This window comes from Carassius carassius, chromosome 28 (assembly GCF_963082965.1).
Source record: "Carassius carassius chromosome 28, fCarCar2.1, whole genome shotgun sequence".
Classification (NCBI taxonomy): domain Eukaryota; kingdom Metazoa; phylum Chordata; class Actinopteri; order Cypriniformes; family Cyprinidae; genus Carassius; species Carassius carassius.
The window spans coordinates 29,502,410-29,525,649 of NC_081782.1; the positions used below are offsets into that span (position 1 = coordinate 29,502,410).

Below are 23,240 nucleotides of genomic sequence, written 5' to 3' on the forward strand. Positions count from 1 at the left end.
AGATATGAACCAATAGAAAGCATTACCGTCTCCAGCCGCGAGAGGGCGCTCTATACTGCTCAGTGCTCCTGTAGCCTACACTGAAGACATAGAGCGCCCTCTCGCGGCTGGAGACAGTAATATTTTCTCTTGGTGCTTGGTTCTAAATACGTGCGACTTATATTCCAGTGCGACTTATATATGTTTTTTCCTCATCATGACGTATTTTTGGACTGATGCGACTTATACTCAGGTGCGACTTATAGTCCAAAAAATACGGTATTAGAAACCTCATTCTCAAATGAACATGTATGGCATCATTGAGAAGAACCTGGATTGCCTAAGAGCCATACACTTGTTGATAGTGCACCAAGATATACAGTTATGAAATAGTAGACATGGTACACAGATTGAGTGCTTGAGTAGAAGTACAGATACCCTAGTAAAATATTACTCTGTCCGGTTAAATACAATTTTACTTGAGTGAAAGTACAGATGTAGCAACTTGTTTTTTAATAAACTTGCATAACAATGGTAAAAAGTAATGAGTGACAAATTAATGTTTATTATTAATAATTCTAACCAAGACTGTGGCAGTAATGCATCTTTTTTTTTTTTTGACTGTTCACACATAATTTCTATAAAACGTGTCTTTTGTAAAGGATTGTTCTGATTATTTGAATATGCAGTTATACAGTTTGTAATGTGCTGCTAGAGGTTTGGTAGTTCTGTTAACAGCTGTTTCTGTGTGTTGTGTTGAACATGGTGTTTTAGAGTATTGAGCATGAGGGTGGCCCAACCAAACCCTCACACACACACACACACACACACACACACACACACACACACACACACACACACTCAGAGGCCTCTCAGAGTGACTTTATTAAGCGGTGCTCATTACTAGACTGTTAGATTGTCATATGCTGATATGTGAGAAGGTGTGTTGGTGTGTGTAATGTGAGAAAGTGTGTATGTGTTTATGTTGTGGGACTGGGAGGAAATCCTCGGGGTGGAGTGTTGAGCGTTGCATGTGTGTGGTTGGGTCGTTTGCACCTCATCAAGTCGGGACTGGTGGTCTCAGACACCGGGAACAGAGCCTCACTGATGGGGTGTCTGACGGGTCACTCTGTGGTCGATCGGGCCACCAATTGTCTGAGCTCCATCAATCAATGTGACCAGAGTGTTACACTCACAAAGTCTATGATATGCACTTATTATTATGATACACAATATGTGTCGTTGCTGGATCTATTGCAGGCTAACTTCTACTGTAAAAACTGTGTGGACTGCTCTGTTTACAAATGTGAACACTATTGATTTAGGACTGGGAAACACTTTCATTTGTGTATGTAATAAGGAAAAAAATATATATTAATGCAATGTGTTTTTTTTTTTAAGTAACTCTGCTAAAGTCTTCTCACATGTTTTCTCACACGTTTTTTTCTTTATTAAGTCCAGAGAGAATTATGACATTTTTGTGATGCTGACACTGTATCAAGAGAATCGATGCGCAAATGAAAAAATGTGCAGTATTTGTTGTGAAAATAAATCCAGGAAATAAATGTTAATGTACAGTAGAGATAAATGTGATTTTATCATAATGGCTTTGTGTATATTGTTTTTAGTTCTCTTAAATTAGGTGAGTTAAGTGCTTTAAATTATCCGGTTATAGTAGAAATTATGTAATGCTGTAATTTGAAAATAAAAGAAACTGTGACTTTCAATTAGGCTGTAATGTTGAATGTCTATAATTCCATACAAACAATAAATAAAAAACAAATAAACACATTAATAAAAGGTATAACCACAGGCAGAGGGTGAACCAACTCCAGGGTAAGGCTAAAAGCATCCAAATGTATTAAACATCATAAACCCGTCTTTTTAGGCAACAACCAGACATGGGTTGGTAATAAAATATGTTTAATGGAACTGACTTTGTATTTCAAAGTGAAGTGATTACCATTTCATAAATACATTAGAAATTGAAAATTAGGCTATATAACGTTTCCTTTCCACTGTTATTCGACAGTGAATAAATTATATATAGAAAGGGACATTATCACTAATTTTGATCTATCGCGAGTTTAAGAACTCTCACAAAAAAACATCGTTATAATCACTGAAGCTGTATGCACTGTGAAATGAATCTCTTACGTCCATTGTACATGCATCTGCGCTTTGTTGTTTATGAGAGAATTTGCGGAGAACGCACTCGTCAAAACTGATGAGTTTCAGCGGTGCCTCATCTGAACGCCTCTGATTGGCCACTGCATTCCTAAGCTCAACAGAATTGTGTGTGATTGGTTAAATTGCTCAACACTGTAAAAACATCTAAAAATGAAATGGGGTGCAACTTGAGCAGATCTTAATTTGATGCCACAATCGGCACTGTCTTTTCATTTTCACAGACCTGATCGATTTGATTTGTCCAAATGAGTGTCATTTTTGCCCCAGGTCCCCATGGCCAAGGGAAGGCTAAGCCTATGAGTAGAACTATCAGTGATGTTGGCCTTCATTCATACTTAGCAAAGATACAGTTTTTATGTTGTTTTCCCATGAATATTAGTGTTCTTCTGTTATGTGCATGTAATATCACTAAAATACAGACATCTCTGTGATTAATTAGTTTTTTTCATAAATCAATCCGCTGCCCTAGTAATAACAGGAGCATCAACAGTCAAATCTCACTAACAATGAAGTCAGACTTTCTTATTTGCTCTCAATAAAGCAGAGTGCAGGGTTTTAAATACTGTGAGGTTATTTGCCCCAGACAGAGGTCACCGGGGCACTGTTCTTAATTAGCCAAATGAGTCCACCTGCATTGTGACAGTGACCTTCTCTGCAGTCAATTACGTGGAAACCACCGTTTGAGTTACACTACAGTGCTGAGAAATAATGCTGATCACACATATCTGTGAATCAGATTTGTTTGCCTGGTGGATAAGAATGAAGGAGAGTTACAGTCGTAGCGTTAGGCTTCGGTCTCATGAATGGAGAGCCTCTTAGTCTGCATTTAAGTCTGATCACATCATAAGGCTAACTCCAATTACGTAGTTAGTTGGTTGGGTGTTTCCTTAATTATAGAGATGTTTGACAGAGCTGAGAATGCTGTTTTTTCCACATTCCTCTATTCTCCTTCATCCTTGTGTTGATGTTACTGTGACGTTTGTGCTGTTTCTCTCACACACGCAGTAAACAGAGCTTTTCTTTGTCATTACGGTTCTTATTTGTGTTACGGCTCAGTTCTGACATCATGACGGGAACCTCACAGATGATGTTTCCCATTGTGCATTTGTATTTGCAATGACAAGAACTGTAAATTATTTACAGGAAAGAATGATTTTGTTATAAATCATGGATACGTCTGTATGAGCAGGAACTAATGTTAATGTACGGTAGGCCACCATTGGCATTAAGCAACATCCATCTGCTATGGTTTTCCTGTGCAGTTTTACAGGTTTGTGCATAGTAAAGCTAGAATCGCATGGTATGATATGGACTGATACGAGGCATTGCTTGTGTTGCGTTCATCTTTTGAAGCATGCACATACACCAAAAGCAACTGTTGTCTGATTGACAAGTGCGTTTGATGTCTGTTAGTCTTACTTAAACTAGTGTTTACACGACATTTCAACTTGATAAATTATTGCATTAGTCTGCATAAAATCAAACTTGTAAAGTGCATGTAAACCAGTGCTTCTCAACCTTTGTTGCCCCCAGTGTTCACAACATTATTTAAAGGCACCATGACTTTTCCAGTTTTTACTGGAGAAGGATTTTTGCAAATAGTTTTTACGCACGTTTTCTACCCTTGAAAATATTTTAGAACTTGACATAACCAGAAAATTACAAACATACCCATGGAGCTATCCGATTTTATGAATTGTTATAACTTTTCTGCACATTCAGCTTGGTCTCACTATTTATGTAGGTATTCGGTTATAACAGTAACATGTACGAAACATACCATTTGGACATATATGTAAACTCTCTAAAGTAGACCGCCACCAGCTGAAGGGGGCGCCAAAGAGCGCTACTACTGCTTTGGCAAGACAAGGTTTGTTTGTTTTTTTGCCATGCAATAAAGCTAAGTTAAAGGCCGATTTTAAATATTGGTACGGTAAATAAAGTGCACAAAATCAGTATTTTGTTTAGGAAGCATTTGTGGGCAGTTGATAAATCATTTTGCGAGATTTGTCCGAAAGGTGTGCGTTTTTGCTCCAAAGCATCGATCAGAGTGTCATGTAATATTCCCATATAAACTTTAACAGCCAATTAAAAAATATTGGTTTATTAAAATGTGCTAATTCTCAAGATCAATACATCCTTTATTAAACCACGTTGTCGAGTTTAATGCATCCTTATGGGGGTGTCGAAATGCTGAATCAATTAAATCACTTCTAACAGCACTTAATGGGAACAGCATCGTTCACATAGAGGGCAGAGCGTCGTGTTATTTAAAGGAGAAATTCACGTGTTAATGAATAGCAAAGGATTAAGTAGCTGCATTGATTACTTTTATGCCACTGATCAGACTCTTATATGTAGTTTGTGGTAGGTTTGACTGAAATAATAATGCGAAAACTGACACTTTAAATCAAGCTTTTGTTTCAAGCAACAACAACAACAAAAATATTGAGAAAAAAAGGATGAATACAAAAAAGTCACCATTGATAATATCTAAACATGTATCCAAATCCGAATTTAATAAAATTAGTGTGTGATTCATGTGCAAATTATGTGCTACTAGGGATTGCTACATAGGGCTGTAATATTACAGCTAATACATTGGGCAAAATGTTTTTTCAGTTTACAAATAATGCATTCAGATTGATTATGACAGCCAGTTTGAATGTGACAAGAAACTGGTGTACTGTCACACTGTATCTGTTTTTGAAGAAACTTTGGAAAAGTTTAAAAAACTATTTATGAAAATCAAACAAAGATTCACCTTTCTTTGCATGAATATTTGGGCGGTGTTATGCAAATCTCCCCACACAGTGATGTAGATATGGGGACGTGTTTAAACGAGGTGTTTTAGGAGGGAGTGGATGAGTCTTAACTTTAATAAAGAATATCTCTTGGGTTTGAGACTTTCGTCTTTGCAACTTTAGTGGTTTACTATTTATTCATGAACAGCTTGTAACACTCCAAAGAGAAAGGAAAACTGACACTGTCCCCTGGTTAGAGACAATGACTGCTTTACATGCCATTTGATCATCACATATTGATCATTTATTATTTATTTCTTTTTTTACTTTTGTACTGTTATTCACTGAGATTCACTGCATCTCTGCAGTATTGTGTTGCAGTGGAGAATGGTTGATTACATGCTGCAATGCTGCATTTCTCCCCAAAAAATACATTTTTTAAAATCTCTTTTTTTTTCTGGTTTTATTTGTTACATTTATTTTTTTCATGTAATAAAAGAGCACATCTAATTAACTGGAATCATGAAACTCATGCAATTTATCAACACAATATCAAAAGTTTCCTTAAAATTTTAGGCCCCTATCAAATAAATGTTTTATATATTCTCAAAATTCATTTGATGTTTTCTCAAATTCTACATTTCTAAATTCTATTTTTGATTAATTCATCCAAAACTTGACACAGTCCATGACATTGCGCATTATATCAGTTTTATGGCTGGATTCCACGATTTGGTCTGTTTTTTCCTCACTGCGGACCCCAGTTTACACAGAAATGCTAATTGGTTTGCTAGATAATGTCGATTTAATATACCTTTTGTATCAGGCATCAAACATCAAATATATCTTCAGCAGTGGTAATTCCTGCTGAAAGCTTCAGACATCAATGATATTGATAAAACCTCCTCAAACCAATAATGCTGCATATGCTTGATGACTTCACCCAAATTGCTACAAATTGGTGCAGTTCAGCAGGAAAATCTACCTACAAACTTTCTTCATGAGCTGATCGTACATCTATCTCTTACAGTGACTGTTCTTGAGGAAATCCTATGTCCTATAAAGCTAAATCCAACTAGATTCCAGAGCATGCTTTCCTCTGTTTCTGTCTCTCACACACCGCTTCAGACCCTTAGGGACATTAACGGCATCTGGCATGAGCTAACATGGAGCAAGTGAGTCTCAATCCACTTGTAGATGACCCATATCAAGTGCGGTCCATATCAGATTGCTGCAGAAGCTTTTTATTTGGCCCTTTGTGAAGCGCGATGTGCTCCAAACATGGATCGGTGCATGTTACTAGTGGAAGAGCTGGCCATGAGTGCAAACCAGACTAGAGGGTATTAGTTAGTTAGCAAATATTGACATGCCACTTTGGTCGGGTAACTATCAATTGAAATCAGCAAATAATTATGCACTTGATGCATTTTCAGCATTCGAATCAGCTTTGCATGTCAATGCAGTCAAGAACTATTACTTGACCAGCGGCCCGACGTGTTTTCATGTTTTCATGCCTGCTGCTGTGTTTAAAGATGCCTTCGCTAGCCTGGACATTTTCAAATACTCATAAACAGATCATTTTTGTATTGGTTACTTGATTGCATATACTCACACAATAGCAATAAATTATTATTATACTATAAGTCATTTAAACAGTAGTCTGATTATGTTACCTAAAATATGTAATGTAATGGATTACGTTACTACAATATTCGTCATGTAATTTGGAATCAGTAATGGATTACAGTTTGTGTGTAGTCTAGTCAGCTCTGGCCTTGCCTTTGGAAATTGTTCAGATAGTTGTTTTGTAGCTCGGACGAGCTGACGCTCAAATGTCTCGAGTGTATCTGACTGACACGCTGTATTTAAAAGGAATTAATGTCAGTTTTTGCAAGCAGTGACCTTTCATCTAGGCTTCTGTTTGTGATGGAAACAGCGTTTTCTCTTCACGTCGTCTGTAGCACTCGCACAAAGTGGAGCGGCGTTCTTCGGGAGAGGATCTTTATTTAGACACCAGATCTTCCTAGATAAATAAAGACAGTGTTAATGGAAGAGGGGCGAGTCGGATGCGTGTCAGGGGTTTGCCCAGATAAATCATTAGATGGAAGGTTATTGGAAATGCAGGGAGATAAAAGACTGGAGAAGCCAGTAATTGCCTTAAAGATCAGACTACAAAGCATTAGCCCGGCTTTTACAAGGCCAATCGGCAACAAAAGAGTCGTAATTTATGAGCTCAGCGTAAAAGAATAGCATAATTGCATTAAAAATTAATGCTAATGAGGTCTAAAATGGGGAAGGTGGTTATTATGAAAGTTTGTATTCATCTTCTTTGGCCTGAATGATGGCTAGCGGCTTGATTAATGGCTTAATTTCTATCAATTAGCCGTGCCAGAAATAAATAAATAAATCTATCCACAGAGACAGGCTGAATTGAGTATTGAATTACATATCTTATCCTGATGCTGAGATGGGGGCTGGATTCCCAATGGTTTCCCATAGAGGCAGTGTCCTTGTGTGTTTAACAGCTAGCTCAACTTTCTGCCTGATTGTGAGAGCATGTAGATCGAAATATGTTGATATGGACGTGCATTTATTTTATAGAGCCTCAAGTTGACAACAAAACAAAACAAGAATTAAAGTAAGCTAGAACCACTTAAAACAAGAATGCTATTGTGCTTAATTTGTTTGTTTCATTTTATTAAATTTGTATTTATTTGTAATTAATCAATTTACTTTTATTGTGTATTTATTTATTTTTTATTTTTTTATAAATACTGTCCCCTTGAAACTATGATTTCAAGACTTGGAAAAGTCATGTAAATTAATAAATTACTTTGCATTTTTATGATGAATTTATATTTTCTAATTATGCCGAGCTGCAAAATATTTTTATCAGGTAGAAACTAGGTTAAAAAATGGTCACACACGCATAAGGTGGCCTTCACTACTACGTGCTTACATCAAAAAATAAGTACAATGTAATTAATGTGTTTATATTGTATTGCAAAAGACTTCTGCTGCTATTGAGGGTAAAGTTTGTGGTTTAACAGTGGGTTACCAGTGTAATTATAAATGTAATTACAGATGTAATTACATAGGTATTTTAAGTAATAGAAGTACAATGTAAAAACATGTATGTACACAATAAGTGCATTGTACCAAATGATTCGTTTAAATGCAAGTACATAGTAGTTAAGGCAGCCTAATATATAAAAATCATCATGCATCATGAAAAACTGGAAAAGTCTTGGAAATATTGTTGTGAACAGTGGGGGGCCTTGGAGTCAGAAAGCTTGAGAAGCACTGAGCACTGATTATTTCTAACAAACACATAAACACAGCTGCGTGTGAGAGGTCCGCAGGTTTTTCCATGTATTGTAGAGTAGTGTTTTTCCCCCTCTCACACACTCGTCTCAACACACTTCTCATTCTCAATCAGTGCAGTGCCATCATTAGGTCTTGTCTGAATCCACGGCCGTTTGAGACGACCACCTGATGATGGGCAGCTACTGCTTTAATTATTCCATCAGTGATGAGAGCCGCTGTAATTTAGCTCATGGAAGTAAGGCATTCAATTATGGGAATTAATCAGGCACTGTGAGTCTTGGTGCTGGACCTTGAGTTGTTGAACATCGCCCTCTTGTGGTTTTGCCAAAGAGGAGCTTTCGTTTGACTTGCAAGTGAAGAAACTGCTATTAAGCGAGAGTATTAAGAGCGTTTGATGATGCTGGATAGCTGTTTTTGCACACGTTAATCTCCTGGTTCATTCATGTTTAATAAAATTCACTGAACAGGGTCCGTTTAGTCCTTCAGGAGGGCAGGGAAAGACCAAACATGCTTCAAATGAGCAGAACCCATGTCATCATATCTCTCTCGTCTGTGGTTAAGACTGCTATAAAGCTTGTGTAACGCGGCGACAATGGACTCTAAATTAATTTTGTGGATAATGTGTCAATATTAAATGTCATCTTTGACCTGGCCTTGTGCTGATCGTGTCTCTCAGACAGCGCTATCGATTTTCTGCTTGCTGCTCGGCACGGGCCCCTCTCTCAAAGTCCATTATTTTAGATTTTCCTATGAAATACATATCTTTCCTCACTGACATCTGACAAACAGCATATGGAAGTCATTTTATCTACCAATAATGTGTTTGTCAAAAAGTATGAGGCATTAATGGAATTCCGGGCCAAGGATAGGTTGTCACTGATATATCTGGGTGGGCTTGTGTGTTTGTGTGTGTGTATCAGTCATTAAGATGATCAGTGCACACACACACACACACACAGGAGCAGTAATAAGTGTGTGATTGAGAGCCAGTGGACTGCTGTCATCTTAAGGACGGTCTGTAGGCTGCTAGAGGATATTGCGCCTCCGTTTCGCCTCGTGCTCAAGTGTGTGTGGTTTTGAGAAGGCAAACTGTTATCAGTGTGTGTGGACACATGCCTGACATTGTTTGGGCTCATTTTATTGCAGGTTTGTTTTTGTTAACATTGACACACATTTGTGTTTTTATTATGTGTGTGTTACAGTAAAAAAATCTATGTGCACATGGATGTTACTTTAATGAAGCTAGATATTCATTAAAAATGTGTCTCTGTAGACGTTTTCAACTGTTTGCCTGAAAGAATGACATTGCTACAGTGTTTAAGTTATGTTCATAAGCCGTATGATAAGTCAAAGTCTGTGTGTGTGTGTGTTGTGTGTGTGTGTGTGTGTGTGTGAGAGAGAGAGAGAGAGAGAGAGAGAGAGAGAGAGAGAGTTTCTGCTAACAGAGAGAAAACCAGAGCAAATATTCATTTATTCATTAAACGAGCAGAGCGAGAAGATGTGTTGTGACAGTTCCTCCCTGGCAGTTAATGGATTAAATTAATTCCTCTCATTAGCGCAGGGATGTGTGTGTGTGTGTGTGTGTGTGTGTGTGTGTGTGTGTGTGTGTGTGTGTGTGTGTGTGTGAGCGCGAGAGCATGATTCCTACTTAATAGTGTTTGTTTCTGAGCATTTTCATGCATATGTGTGGAGAGAGATTAAATTGTGGGTGAATTTGAGTATCAGTAATGCATTGTGTTTTATGTTTTCAAACCGCAGCGCTGATGTTGTGAATAACAGCACAGCTGAGGCTGTAGGTAATCTCAGTTTATAGTTCAGTAAACAAGAAGTTAATATGGAGTAACAAATATTAGACCCAGTTTATTTGTAAATAATAGGACTGAGCAGTATCACATTAGGTCTTTATTTGCTGAATAAATGTGTGGAGTGAGATCATTGCATATGAAGTCAACAGAAGATCTGTTTAATGCGAAGAGCTTTAGAATTTATTACTTTTATTTTTAAACCTCCTTGAAATTGCTGATATTCTAAAACCTTTGATCTCTAGACACGACTGGATTGATTATGGAATTCTAAACACATTTTCTTTTCTTTTAATAGTCAGACATTCTACGAACTTTGCAACTGCATGTCAACTCACTCTCATTAGAGTATTACTAGACTGTGAGGTTAGGGTTAGTAGAGTAATCTGACACACTTGCAAAGTCTGTAGAGTGTGGAATATTGAAATCAGCCATCATTTAAGCTCTAAAAGGTTTTAGTGTGATATTAATAAGCTCAACCACCAGAGGGCATTAACGAAGGACAGCCAGTACCTGGACTAAAACATATTAATGGGAGATTTGAATATACAGCAAATACCAGAATAGGAGCCGTTAAAATTCAGAGTTGTTTACCATGCATCATTTTAGCTGGTTTAACGCTGGCTGTGTTTTAAACAGGATAAACTGTTGTATAGACAGACCTGGGATTTAAAAGCTGTGTTTGTTGGGGTAATGCTTACTCTGAAATCAGGTGATTTCATAAGTCTGTTAATATCACCAGTACAACGTTGCTTCAATGTTAATCACGTCATGAGCAATCCAGTTCTTAAAGTCACCAAGAAACCAAAAAGGACAATTCGGGACCAGCTTTCACTGTTATCTAGTTTGTTATTAACACAACTGTTTTATTCGAACATATTGGCTGTTTATTAGTGCGTAAAAGGCACATATTCTGCATGATCATATTCTACATCCCTAATTCTGCCCAATACCTGAACTTAACAACTACCTTACTAACTATTAATAAGCAGCTAATAAGGAGGCAAAAGTCATAGTTAATGAAGAGAATTGTACCTTAAAATAAAGTGTGACCGCCATTTCTTATTTTCACCTTACATTCAATTTACTGTGATATTCATCACAATTGAGAGTAAAGAGGATCATAACTTGTGTATAATGCAGACTATAATTACTGATCCACATATACATATCATACTAATATAATCTTCTAGAACCAACATTTCGGACTATTCAATCCTAAAGCCTTCAAGCTACTTCCACTGAACTTAGTACTGTCCAGACTTGTTTTCCAAGTCATATTTAAGCACAGTCATTTCCGTCCGTCTTCAAACTGAGGAGGGCACTTAACACAACAGAGACCAGTCATTTTCCTTGACAAGCTGTGGTACTATGTACTGTGTGTTCTTGCTTGTTTGGAGAGTATACTGTTGTTTAGCTGGAGACACACTGAAGCTGAAGAGAAGGGTAATGGGATCAGGACACAGCTGCTTTAATGTGAACTCAACAGTGTCCAGTAGACTGACGCTATTATACGCTAAGAGATGAAGCCATCAACTTGATGTTTTTCTGTTTCTGTGGTTTGTGACCGTTTGACCCGCACCGCTGACCTCTCATCTGTCCATTCACCGCTCTGTTTTTTGTCCCTCCAGAGGAAATGTCTCTGGCCGAGCAGGTGAGGAGGATAAAGGATATCGAGGCCATTGAGAGCGACTCCTTTGTTCCTCAGGCTTTCAAATCATCTCGGGATAGCACCAAGGTACATCTCTGCCTCTCTCCCTCTCTATTCTCTTGCCTTCCTTCTCATACTGTATATAGATGTATATATATATTCTTTTATTTGATTTTGTTGCGCCGAGTTACTACTCCGTTTGTCTGCAAATGAAATGATTGCCATTATATCTCGTTTGGTCTGTGGCACCCGTCCTCTTGAAAAGCGTCCGACCGCCGGAGGAGAGCATTACTGGAGAGCGTTCACATTCACCGCTCAAATTAGATTACTAACAAATGCTCACAGATCTCTGTGGTCTGAGACAAAAGGTGACAGTTGAACTGAGTCTGTATGATAGATTGCACCAGAGGGACGGATCTCAGGACGCACTGGAAACAGACCAGCACTTAACATCACCACGTTTAGTTCTGAATGATGCAACTCTATTGATGGAGCGGAAGAAGCATACACTGACGGCATTCTTCTGACAAACACAAATACATAGATTCATGCACATTAGATTTTTCAGTCATTTCCATTCCATGTACATTCTTAAAATGAAAGGTGCTTCACAGTGATGCCATTGAAGAACCTTTTTGTCTGAATGTTTCCTTTAAGAAACTGTAACGTCTGAAAAACATTTCTGTTACACAAAAGGTTCTTTGTGGAGAAAGAAGGTTCTTCAGATTATAAAAAGGTCAGAAAGAGATGGTTCTTTAAAGAACATTTGACTGAATGCTTCTTCTATTGCATCGCTGTGAAGAACCTTTTAAGCAGCTTTATATACCTTACCTTTACTCAAAAAATAGGTAACTGAAATCACTTTCTTCCCCTCCAAAAAGAGCCTTATTAGAATCTGAAACCAGGTGCAAGGATCACTCAATGTCTGCAACTTACTAATGACACACACTTGATGATAATGTGTTACTGAAGGGGGTGTCAAAAACAGCAGCAAAAAGTCTGTTCAGATCAAAGGCATAGTTCAGCCGTGGATGAAAGTTCATGTTGTGACAAACCTGTATGCGTTTCTTTCTTCTGCGGAACACAAAAGAAGATATTTTGAGGAAACGGTGGGAAGCAAACGGTTTGCTTTCTCTAAATATCCTCTTCTAATCAGGGTGTTCAGAATCCCAGTACAGACTGGTGTGTTTAATGATGGTTGAAATTAAAGTCTGCCGGACACTGGAGCTGAAGAGCCCTGCTTTAAGGGTCTAATTTATGACTACTTATAGCACCAAACAAGAATGGATCTCAAGGGGAAGATAAAGGAGTGAGGCATTTCTCTTTAATTAAACAACTAGTCATGCAAAGTGGGGTGTGGATGGAAAAATTATGAATAAGGTGCATGTGTGAAATGGTGGAAAGATGAGTTCTCTGTGTGATTTCCTAAGGTTTTTGTAAATAACACAAGTTTTTATTTGTAGGTGACTGATGTTTCAGAGATCAAGAAAGAGGCAGAGGCTATAAAAGAGGAAGTTGCCCTTCTGCCCACCTCCATCATGTACAATGACAGCAACGCTCTGGCTCACCCTAACGTAAGAGTGTGTGTGTGTGTGTGTGTGTGTGTGTGTGTGTGTGTGTGTGTGTGTGTGTGTGTGTGTGTGTGTGTGTGTGTGTGTGTGTGTGTGTGTGTGCCTACTTCACCAGATTTTTGCAACATATTTGTACAAAGATATAGGGGGCATCTTAATTTGTCAAAACAAGGTAACACTTCAATTTCCAATTCTGTTAAATAGCATGGATATTACTAGCATATTGGCTCATTATTTAGTACTTATAAAACGGATAATTCTGTTCCTTGATTCTGATTGGCTGAGCCACGTTTGAAGCTGTTGTAAATTACTCTACAAACACACACCTTTGTTTACTTCTGTGTGTTGCTCGGCAACCACTTTGTTGCAACCACAGCCATTTTAGAGGAACTACATTTTTTGGCGGAAGAATACTGTCTTTATTAATATCATTACATTTTATTTGCTTTGTTTTGTTTTGTGAAACCTTGTTACATATATGGAATAACCATTTTATAATGCAATAATCCCCATGAAGCCATGGTTTACAGTGAATTTATAACCGTTTCGTGCCTAACATCACCTTAGCTGTTATAAAATTACTGTAAACCATGGGGATTATTGCTTTATTAAAAAAGAACCATGGTAGCTAATACCTAAACATAACAACTACCTTACTAACTAATAATAACTTAGGAGTTTATTGATGCAAAAGTTGTAGTTAGTAGTTTGTTAATATTGAGAACCGGTCCCCAAACTAAATTGTGAACAAAACCCATATAAAGTATTGATAATTGTCAAAATGCAGAATGTTTCTGTTAGGCTGTAGGTTAGGTTCTAGTATTTATAACTAGCGGTATATGAAAGAATTGAAGTCTATTGAATGTCCTTATCTAGATAACAAAGTATTCTATAAAGTATTGATACTTTGAGGCCAAAGTCTCAATCTGCTCAAGGAAAACGGTTTATAAATCATACAAAATTGGATAATCGCTCCGCCTCGTGAACCTCTCTAATTCTTTCTAAGAAAAATAGTATGTATTATTCACAACAGACATCAAATAAGACTCTGGTGTCGCGGGCCCAGCATCCGAAGTTACACTGAAGCCTCCCAAAAGGCCTCCAATCAATAATTCTCCTCTCCCACCCTTGTAGAAATTGCCTATTTCTGAAGCTGCACCCCTAGACAACCCACTCAGGGCCCTTCTTATGCAGCCTCAGTAATATTGGCAGACAGAATTTCCTACGAAAGCGCGCTCCATCTCTCTCGCTCGGCAAACTGGGTTAGGTGTGACTGATGCAGATGAGCTCGACAGGCTGATCTATTGCAGCAATATGCCCAAGGCGAGAGAGCCCTGATCACCAGTAATGATTCAATCATTTAGCCACCACCACTTACTGTATCTACTGTAATTTCAAACTCGTTATCCGCGCTTCGCTAGGTGCGTTAGGAGTCAGAGGAGGCTGGTTGTCGTGTCGCTGAATCGCCTACGAAAGGAAAAGGCATGAGGAAGCGGGCGACATACACCCTCAGTCTATTAGTGCTACATGTGCACGTGTTTCCCAGGAAAACAGAGCCTGAATGAACGCTACGGGCGGACCCTAACCCGATGTAAATGACACGCTTATAATACGCACGCAGCACGATGGAAGCGATCAGTCTTTCCAAAGCCTAGATTTGATTTGGTGCCTCTCGTGTTTTTTGGATGAAGGAAATGAGTGATGAGTGTTGGAGAAGAATCCGGAACTTCCAAACTTAAGGAACTCATAAGCACAACTAATGTGGGAATCACTCAAATTCTCCCTTTACGCTGACATCCGAATCAACCGCGTGTATTACCCTGTCTGATGTGTTTATGATGCAATACCATTTACACTTGCTCCAAATCTAATCGCAGCTGTGATTGTCCTATATTAAGCCAACCCAGACAATTAGAGTGCAGGCTTGGAATCCATTAGAAACCAATAGGAAAGATTTGTTTCAAAAGGTTTACTTGCGTTTCAGATCTATAGCATCAGGCCAAATCCGGGCTTCCTCCGGTGGAGTAAACGTGGAGGGAACGTGAAATGGCGCTCATGCAGACACTCACAGATTATCTGATCTCAATAACAGCTCACTTCACTCTCTGTAGGAGGACTCTGTAACATTCACTTGTACTGCACAGAAAGCCATCACATGGTTTACTGTAATAATATCCAATGTATTTTGTATTTCTAATCCAATAGAAGGTTCTTTAAAAAACAACATCCTCCGTACACTTCAATCATTACCCTTGTCTTCAGTGTATTCTCTTAAATAGCTAAGAATCATAGTGAAGTAAATTGAACTGAACTGATTTCATCATGTAGTAAAGAAAGAGAAATCATTTGATCAAGTGATTTTAGAGCAAATATGCATCATCCCAACTAATCAGAACAGCACTGACAAATGTGTGTTTTCTGTTGTTCTGCCTAATGAAGGAATCAGTCTTACAACTTTCCCTGCAATCACTTCAGTGTGTGTGTGTGTGTGTGTGTGTGTGTGTGTGTGTGTGTGTGTGTGTGTGTGTGTGTGTGTGTGTGTGTGTGTGTGTGTGAGTCTGTGTGTGTGTGTGTGTGAGTCTGTGTGTGTGTGTGTGTGTGTGTGTGTGTGTGTGTGTGTGAGTCTGTGTGTGAGTCTGTGTGTGTGTGTGTGTGTGTGTCTGTGTCTGTGTGTGAGAGTCTGTGTATTAGTCTGTGAGTGTGTGTTTGTTTTTGTGAGTCTGTGAGTGTGTGTGTGTGTGTGTGTGTGTATTAGTCTATGAGTGTGTGTTTGTTTGTGTGAGTCTGTGAGTGAGTGAGTGAGTGAGTGAGTGTGTGTGTGTGTGTGTGTGTGTGTGTGTGTATTAGTCTGTGAGTGTGTGTTTGTTTGTGTGAGTCTGTGTGTGTGTGTGTGTGTGTGTGTGTGTGTGTGTATTAGTCTGTGAGTGTGTGTTTGTTTGTGTGAGTCTGTGAGTGTGTGTGTGTGTGTGTGTATATTAGTCTATGAGTGTGTGTTTGTTTTTGTGAGTCTGTGAGTGTGTGTGTGTGTGTGTGTGTGTGTATTAGTCTGTGAGTGTGTGTTTGTTTGTGTGAGTCTGTGAGTGTGTGTTTGTTTGTGTGAGTCTGTGAGTGTGTGTTTGTTTGTGTGAGTCTGTGAGTGTGTGTTTGTTTGTGTGAGTCTGTGAGTGAGTGAGTGAGTGAGTGAGTGAGTGTGTGTGTGTGTGTGTGTGTGTGTGTGTGTGTGTGTGTGTGTGTGTGTGTGTGTGTGTGTGTGTGTATTAGTCTGTGAGTGTGTGTTTGTTTGTGTGAGTCTGTGAGTGTGTGTGTGTGTGTGTGTGTGTATTAGTCTGTGAGTGTGTGTTTGTTTGTGTGAGTCTGTGAGTGTGTGTGTGTGTGTGTGTGTGTGTGTGTGTGTATTAGTCTATGAGTGTGTGTTTGTTTTTGTGAGTCTGTGAGTGTGTGTGTGTGTGTGTGTGTGTGTGTGTGTGTGTGTGTGTATTAGTCTGTGAGTGTGTGTTTGTTTGTGTGAGTCTGTGAGTGAGTGAGTGAGTGAGTGAGTGAGTGTGTGTGTGTGTGTGTGTGTGTGTGTGTGTGTGTGTGTGTGTGTGTGTGTGTATTAGTCTGTGAGTGTGTGTTTGTTTTTGTGAGTCTGTGAGTGTGTGTGTGTGTGTGTGTGTGTATTAGTCTATGAGTGTGTGTTTGTTTTTGTGAGTCTGTGAGTGTGTGTGTGTGTGTGTATTAGTCTGTGAGTGTGTGTTTGTTTGTGTGAGTCTGTGAGTGAGTGAGTGAGTGAGTGTGTGTGTGTGTGTGTGTGTGTGTGTATTAGTCTGTGAGTGTGTGTTTGTTTGTGTGAGTCTGTGTGTGTGTGTGTGTGTGTGTGTGTGTGTATTAGTCTGTGAGTGTGTGTTTGTTTGTGTGAGTCTGTGTGTGTGTGTGTGTGTGTGTGTGTGTGTGTGTGTGTGTGTGTGTGTGTGTGTATTAGTCTGTGAGTGTGTGTGTGTGTGTGTGTGTGTGTGTGTGTGTTAACATTAACTATGGCTTTGGCCTCAAACTCTTAATTTGCTGCTTATCAATAGTCAGTTGTATGTCATTATGTTTGTAGTGCATTAAGGGATCTAAAATATGCTCAAGCAGAATAAGGCATTAATATGTGCTTTATAAGTGCTAATAAACAGCCAATATACTAGTAATGAATGCTAATGAGCAACTAGTTAATAGTGAGAAGTGATTCTTAAACTAAAGTGTTACTGTTGTTCTTTTGATGGGAGTTTGTTGTCAGTTGTTGTTGTTTTTGTGAGTACTATTTGTTTCTTTTAAATATTGATCTTGCCATTAAAATAGTCATAGATGCTGGTATGGCAATAAAAATTAACAAATAAATAAAAAATATAGAATATAGTCATGCAGAATAAGCTGTGTGTTTTATAAGTACTAATATGTTAGTAATATGCATGCTATTAAGCATCTTGTTAATAGTGAATAAGTTTCCTGTTTGAAAGTGTAACCAAAAAAATATAAATACAATATATTAAAACCAAATGTTCATTCCTCTGACAAAAAGTCTGAGAAGAGACTGTTCTGACTCGGAGCTCTGAGGTTGGCACAGTGTCCCTGTAGTGATGCTCTGTGATGGACACTGAAGTGAAGTTCTCTGGAACTGAAGTAAAGCGTCTCTCTCACTCTCCTGCAGCTCTTCGTGGATAAAGAGGAGGCAGAGAGCTTGTGGTTGAACAGACTGATCTCTCTGCGTCAGGAGAGGCTCATGGGGAGTCCAGTATCCTGACCAGATCCAGCTTCCTCAGACCTGTGGACTCGCTCCAGTTCTCCGTCATTCCAGCGCATCGCAGAAACGAGCTGGTGCTCCACCTGCTGGATTCTATGGGAAATATGATTCCAGATCACATTTCAGCATGGACTTATTCTGATTCTTCTTTGTTTGTTTATTTTACATCATACTAACCGATATTATTAACATTAAGGTTTAGTCGTGATTTACATAAAAATGTGTCCCTTTTTTAAGTTTGCGCAGACATCCTTCTCATCAACATGAGTGACAGGTGTGTTTAGTGTGTGTTGGGGCTTTGTTGTTGCTGTTGTTATTCTGTTTTTCTTTTTTTCAAAATAAACGATTGTTGTAAATCTTGGATAAAACCTTGTAGTCATAATGTTTTTAAAGAACAGCTCTGTGAAAACCTTTTGAGGAGTCACTGTAGAGTTTCTGTTTGTCATTTTTAATATTCTACTGTGTTTAATAATCAGACTTTAGTGAGTGAGCTTGAGGGAAGTGAAGTAAAACCTGCTACATGTCAGAGATCCCAGAATAAAGCTATGAACTCATTGTGTATTTAGGGTGGTTTTCATTGCAAACAGCCTTCTTTATTAATAATCAAGACTACAAACAGATTTATTTTACCTCTCTTAATACAGATATTCAGGACCATCACTACAGTTGAGAGGATTATTGATGTGTTTGATTAGGATAATTATTATATGATTATTTAAAATATTTCTTATGAGATTTTTTTTCTTTATCATGTTTTCTAGACAAATGCTAATTTCGCTAATGACATCATTCTTTTTTTAAAACATATTATACAAGAAATATTTGATTTTGGATCATCTTTTCCCCACATTTTGCATTATCTTTTTCTATAATGATATTGAACTGTACTTAATGTGATTATGTTTTGCTAATACACAGTGTCACAGCATTAACATGATAACATAACGGGGCGTTGGGGGGCTCATTGGATGTTCTCACATTTATCTGCTACTAAATCAGGTTGTTCTGTACACTTACTCCTAAACTCTGAAAGTTGATGTCTTAACATCAACTTATTTTTGTTACAGCACAGCCCACTAGCAGATTGTAACACATTAGAAATCATGTATATTAGTTCAAATTTGTACATGCATTTATTTGGTTAAACAAATTAGTTTTTAATTGTTATTCAACCCATCCAAATGTCGGCTTATAAACTCTACTATTGTTTTGTGCAATATATATGAACCTGCACCACAAAACTAATCCTAAGGGTCAACTTTTTGAAATTGAGATTTATGCATCATCTGAAAGCTGTATAAATAAGCTTTCCATTGATGTATGGTTTATTAGGATAGGACATTATGGTAACACTTTAGAATAGGTAACACTTGTTAACTATTAACTACGACATATTTCAATAAATTCTTATTTTCCTACATATTAATAGTTAGTAAGGTAGTTGTTAGGTTTAGGTATTGGATAAGATTAGGGATGTAGAATAAGGTCAAGGGTAATAAGGCATTAATATGTTCTTAATTAGCACTAATACATGACTAATATTCTAGTAATATGCATGCTAATAAGCAACTAATAAGTGTTACCTATTCTAAAGTGTTACTGACATTATTTGCCAAAATATTGAGAAAACCGCCTTTAAAGTTGGCCAAATTAAGTTTTTAGGAATGCATATTACTAATAAAAAATAGTTTTTGTCAGTTTTGATATATCTACGGTAGGAAATTTACAAAACATTTACATGATCTTTACTTAATATCGTAATGATTTTTGCCATAAAAGAAAAATCTATAAGTTTTACTTATACTAACAAATATACTAGGGGTGTAATGATTCATTCTGTCAAGGATGTGAAGAGAGAGAACTCAAACGCAGAGGATTGGTGCAACAGTTTATTAGGCACAATGGAAAATCCAGTTATAATCCAACATGTAGTGAGACACAAAAGAACAGACATCTGCAGACACAGGCTGTGGAAACCACCTCAGATGCAATGCCCAACGGGACGTGAAAATGTGACAGAGGATCTCAGGCACACGGCCAACAGAAAGACTCCTTGTCTAGGCGTCCAGGCCACAGCAGCAAAAGAAGGTAAGGAAACAAATACGCACAAAATCTACTGACAACAAGGGACAGACACAGCAGAGAATAAAAGGGAGAATGGGAACAAGCGACAGGTGAGGGCACAAGCTGCAGAAAATGACAGGACACAGACAACAGGGAAGCAGATTAAGCACCCTGAACTGTGACAGTAACCCCACAACCAGCCTCAAAGATCCGCGAAAGTGCGTCAGGCTTACCATTCTTGGACCCCGAACGCAGAGGTGGGTAGAGTACCCAAAAACTGTACTCAAGTAAAAGTACTTCTAGAAATATTTACTCAAGTAAAAGTAAAAGTACTAGTCTTGAATAGTTACTTGAGTAAGAGTAAAAGAGTATCGGATAAAAAATCTACTCAAGTAGTTAGTTACTAGTTACTTTGGTTCATATATACTTAGCCTATTTTTATTTAGATATATAGATAAAATGGTATCGCTCGTTCTGGGAGAAGATCAGGATGTCGTCGAGATAAACAAATACAAACCGGTCGACCATGTCTCTAAGCACGTCATTGACTAGTGCCTGGAAGACGGCCGGAGAGTTAGCAAGTCCAAAGGGCATGACCAAATACTCAAAGTGTCCCGTGGGGGTGTTAAAGGCGGTCTTCCATTCTTCCCCCTCCCTAATCCTAACTAGGTGATGAGCATTGCCAAGGTCCAACTTCGTAAAGATGGCCGCCCCCTGCAAGAGCTCGAAGGCCGATGACATCAACAGCAAAAAGATGATTCTTGGTTGTGATGTCATTCAAACCCTGATAATCTTTACAGGGATGGAGTGATCCATCCTTCTTCCCCACGAAGAAGAACCCCACCCCAGCCAGAGAGAAAGAGGACCGGATGATGTCAGCTACCTGAGAATCATTGATGTACTTCTCCATGGCCTCCCTCTCAGGCCTGGAAAGAGAGTAAAGGCTCCCCCTAGGTGGAGAAGTGCCAGGCAACAGATCTATTGCACAGTCATATGGGCGGTGCGGAGGAAGAGATGAAGCTCAGGACTTAGTATAAACCGCTCTCAAGTCATGATAAGCCTCAGGTACATTCGCCAGGCTCACCAGCTCCTCCTGTAAGACAGAACAAGACATAACAGGAGAAAACGCAGAACCCAAACATTGAGATAAACAAAAAAAGCTCCATGCCAGAACAGAATTAAGAGTCCAGTCAATCCACCCTTCACTGGACACGAGGCCGCCACATTTTAGCTGCGCATTTATTGAATGAGCACTGTGCAATGTCCGAACTAATTGCACTGTATTTTACATTTTCACTGTTTTTTATGTAAAATAATTTTCTATTTCTGTTTTTAAATTCCTTTTAAATAAGTCAATTTTTAAATCATTTTCAAAGTTTTAAAATTACTGGTTTTATTTTTGTTATTATTTTTCTTCATGTTTATTTTACTTTCTTTTATGTAAAGCACTTTGAATTAAAATCAGCTGTGCGTGTATTATTACCTGCTGTGGAGTTCTTCAAAGGTTCGCCCCTGTCTAGATCTCTTACCCTGTCGGTTGGAAGAAAGAAGAGGGAAGCGTTCGACCCACCCAGTGTAGCACACCCCGGGTGAAACAACTTACCTGTGTGTGACACCAGCGGAGGCCATGTTCGGCCCAACGCAGCAGCAGCTTTCGATCCGCATCTCTATCAGCAGTTGGTTGAAACCTCAGAAAAGGAACGCCTGACGTCTATTTCCCCAAAAGGTGTGAGTTACATCACTTCCTGTTTCCCTGTATATTCACCGTAAGCTATTGCCCCAAAGCTAAGCCAGCATATTGTGTTTTACACTCGCCTGTATGCCCAAAGCTAAAGCCAGCATATTGTGTTGTACACTCGCCTGTATGCCCAAGTGAAGTCCTAGTTACATTTGATGTACTTACCTTATGCCCAAAGCTAAAGCCAGCATATTGTGTTGTACATTTGCCTGTATGCCCAGGGTGAAGTCCCAGTTACCTTTGATGTACTTACCTTATGCCCAAAGCTAAAGCCAGCATATGGTGTTGTACACTCGCCTGTATGCCCAAGTGAAGCCCCAGTTACATTTGATGTACTTACCTTATGCCCAAAGCTAAAGCCAGCATATTGTGTTGTACATTCGCCTGTATGCGAATGTACAGGTCCATCACAAGTCCAAACAACGCGCTAGAGATATTCTCTTTTGGCCTGGCATGTCCAAACAGATTCCCAGCATGATTGAGAGGTGCTCCATCTGCCTTGAGCGTCGTATGTCAAATGCAAAAGAGCCACTCATTTCTCATCCAATACCAAGCCGGCTGTTTAGAAGAGGACTGGCTTCTTTGAATTGTAATAGTTTGTGGATCGTTAGGTAGTGCTCACAGCGGGTAATCGGTCAGAATCACGCAAGATTTCTTCATTGGAAGTATTTATTGAATTTACAACTGCATGATTGAAGATGTACATTGATGTGTGGTTCTGAAACAAATAAAGAAGTAAAAACAACCATAATTAGTTAAATGAATATGAATGATTATCATGCAACAAACCATTATTTGTATTAACTGTATCCTATTCTACAATACAGCAGAAATAAAATACAATAATATTATTTTAACATGGCCGAAACTGGCATTAAAAGAATGAAAAAGGCTGGGCAATGGTTCTAGGCTGCTACAACTATAACAATGAGAAGCATAAACCATTTGCTATACAATGGCTCCCTCTGCTGGTCACATAAATAACTACAACAGGCCGCTCTGAGAGGTGTCACATGACGACCAGTGTACATGCGGAAAGTGCCTGCTCTATAACCGATTAACTGGATTAAAGGCGAATATCACCGCAATAGCTTACAAACTACGCGCAGAAGGTGCTTAACTGGTATTCTATAATGTGTAACCAAAGAATAATGCCCGAGTGGAGACTTATACATTTATACATAGGAAGAAGCATCACAATGCAAGGCCTAATCGGGCAGAAAAAACCTGAGCTTAAATTAGCAACACTAAACAGCCAAAACACTACCACTCTAGCCTCAGCAATGACAGTAAAGGAACAACAAAATACAGATTCTTACTTGTAAAGACGCACACAGGATAAAGCACGTGTATCAAAATGGATTGTAAGTCCGTGCAGTTAGCGTACACTACTGGCAAAAGTCTCGGACAGA

General features: G+C 38.6%; 1 protein-coding gene across 2 annotated transcripts in view; it reads left to right on the forward strand.

The window, feature by feature from the left end:
• Positions 1-18,585, forward strand: part of LOC132108289 (serine/Arginine-related protein 53-like) — a 147,521-nt gene extending 128,936 nt beyond the window's left edge. For both annotated transcript variants that reach the window (XM_059514980.1, XM_059514979.1), the window contains exons 8-10: positions 11,674-11,780; positions 13,157-13,267; positions 17,934-18,585. In XM_059514980.1, coding sequence (XP_059370963.1) covers positions 11,674-11,780; positions 13,157-13,267; positions 17,934-18,026 — 311 coding nt within the window. In that variant the 3' untranslated portion in view covers positions 18,027-18,585. The remainder of the gene's footprint in view (positions 1-11,673; positions 11,781-13,156; positions 13,268-17,933) is intronic.
• The last annotated feature ends 4,655 nt before the right edge of the window (positions 18,586-23,240 follow it).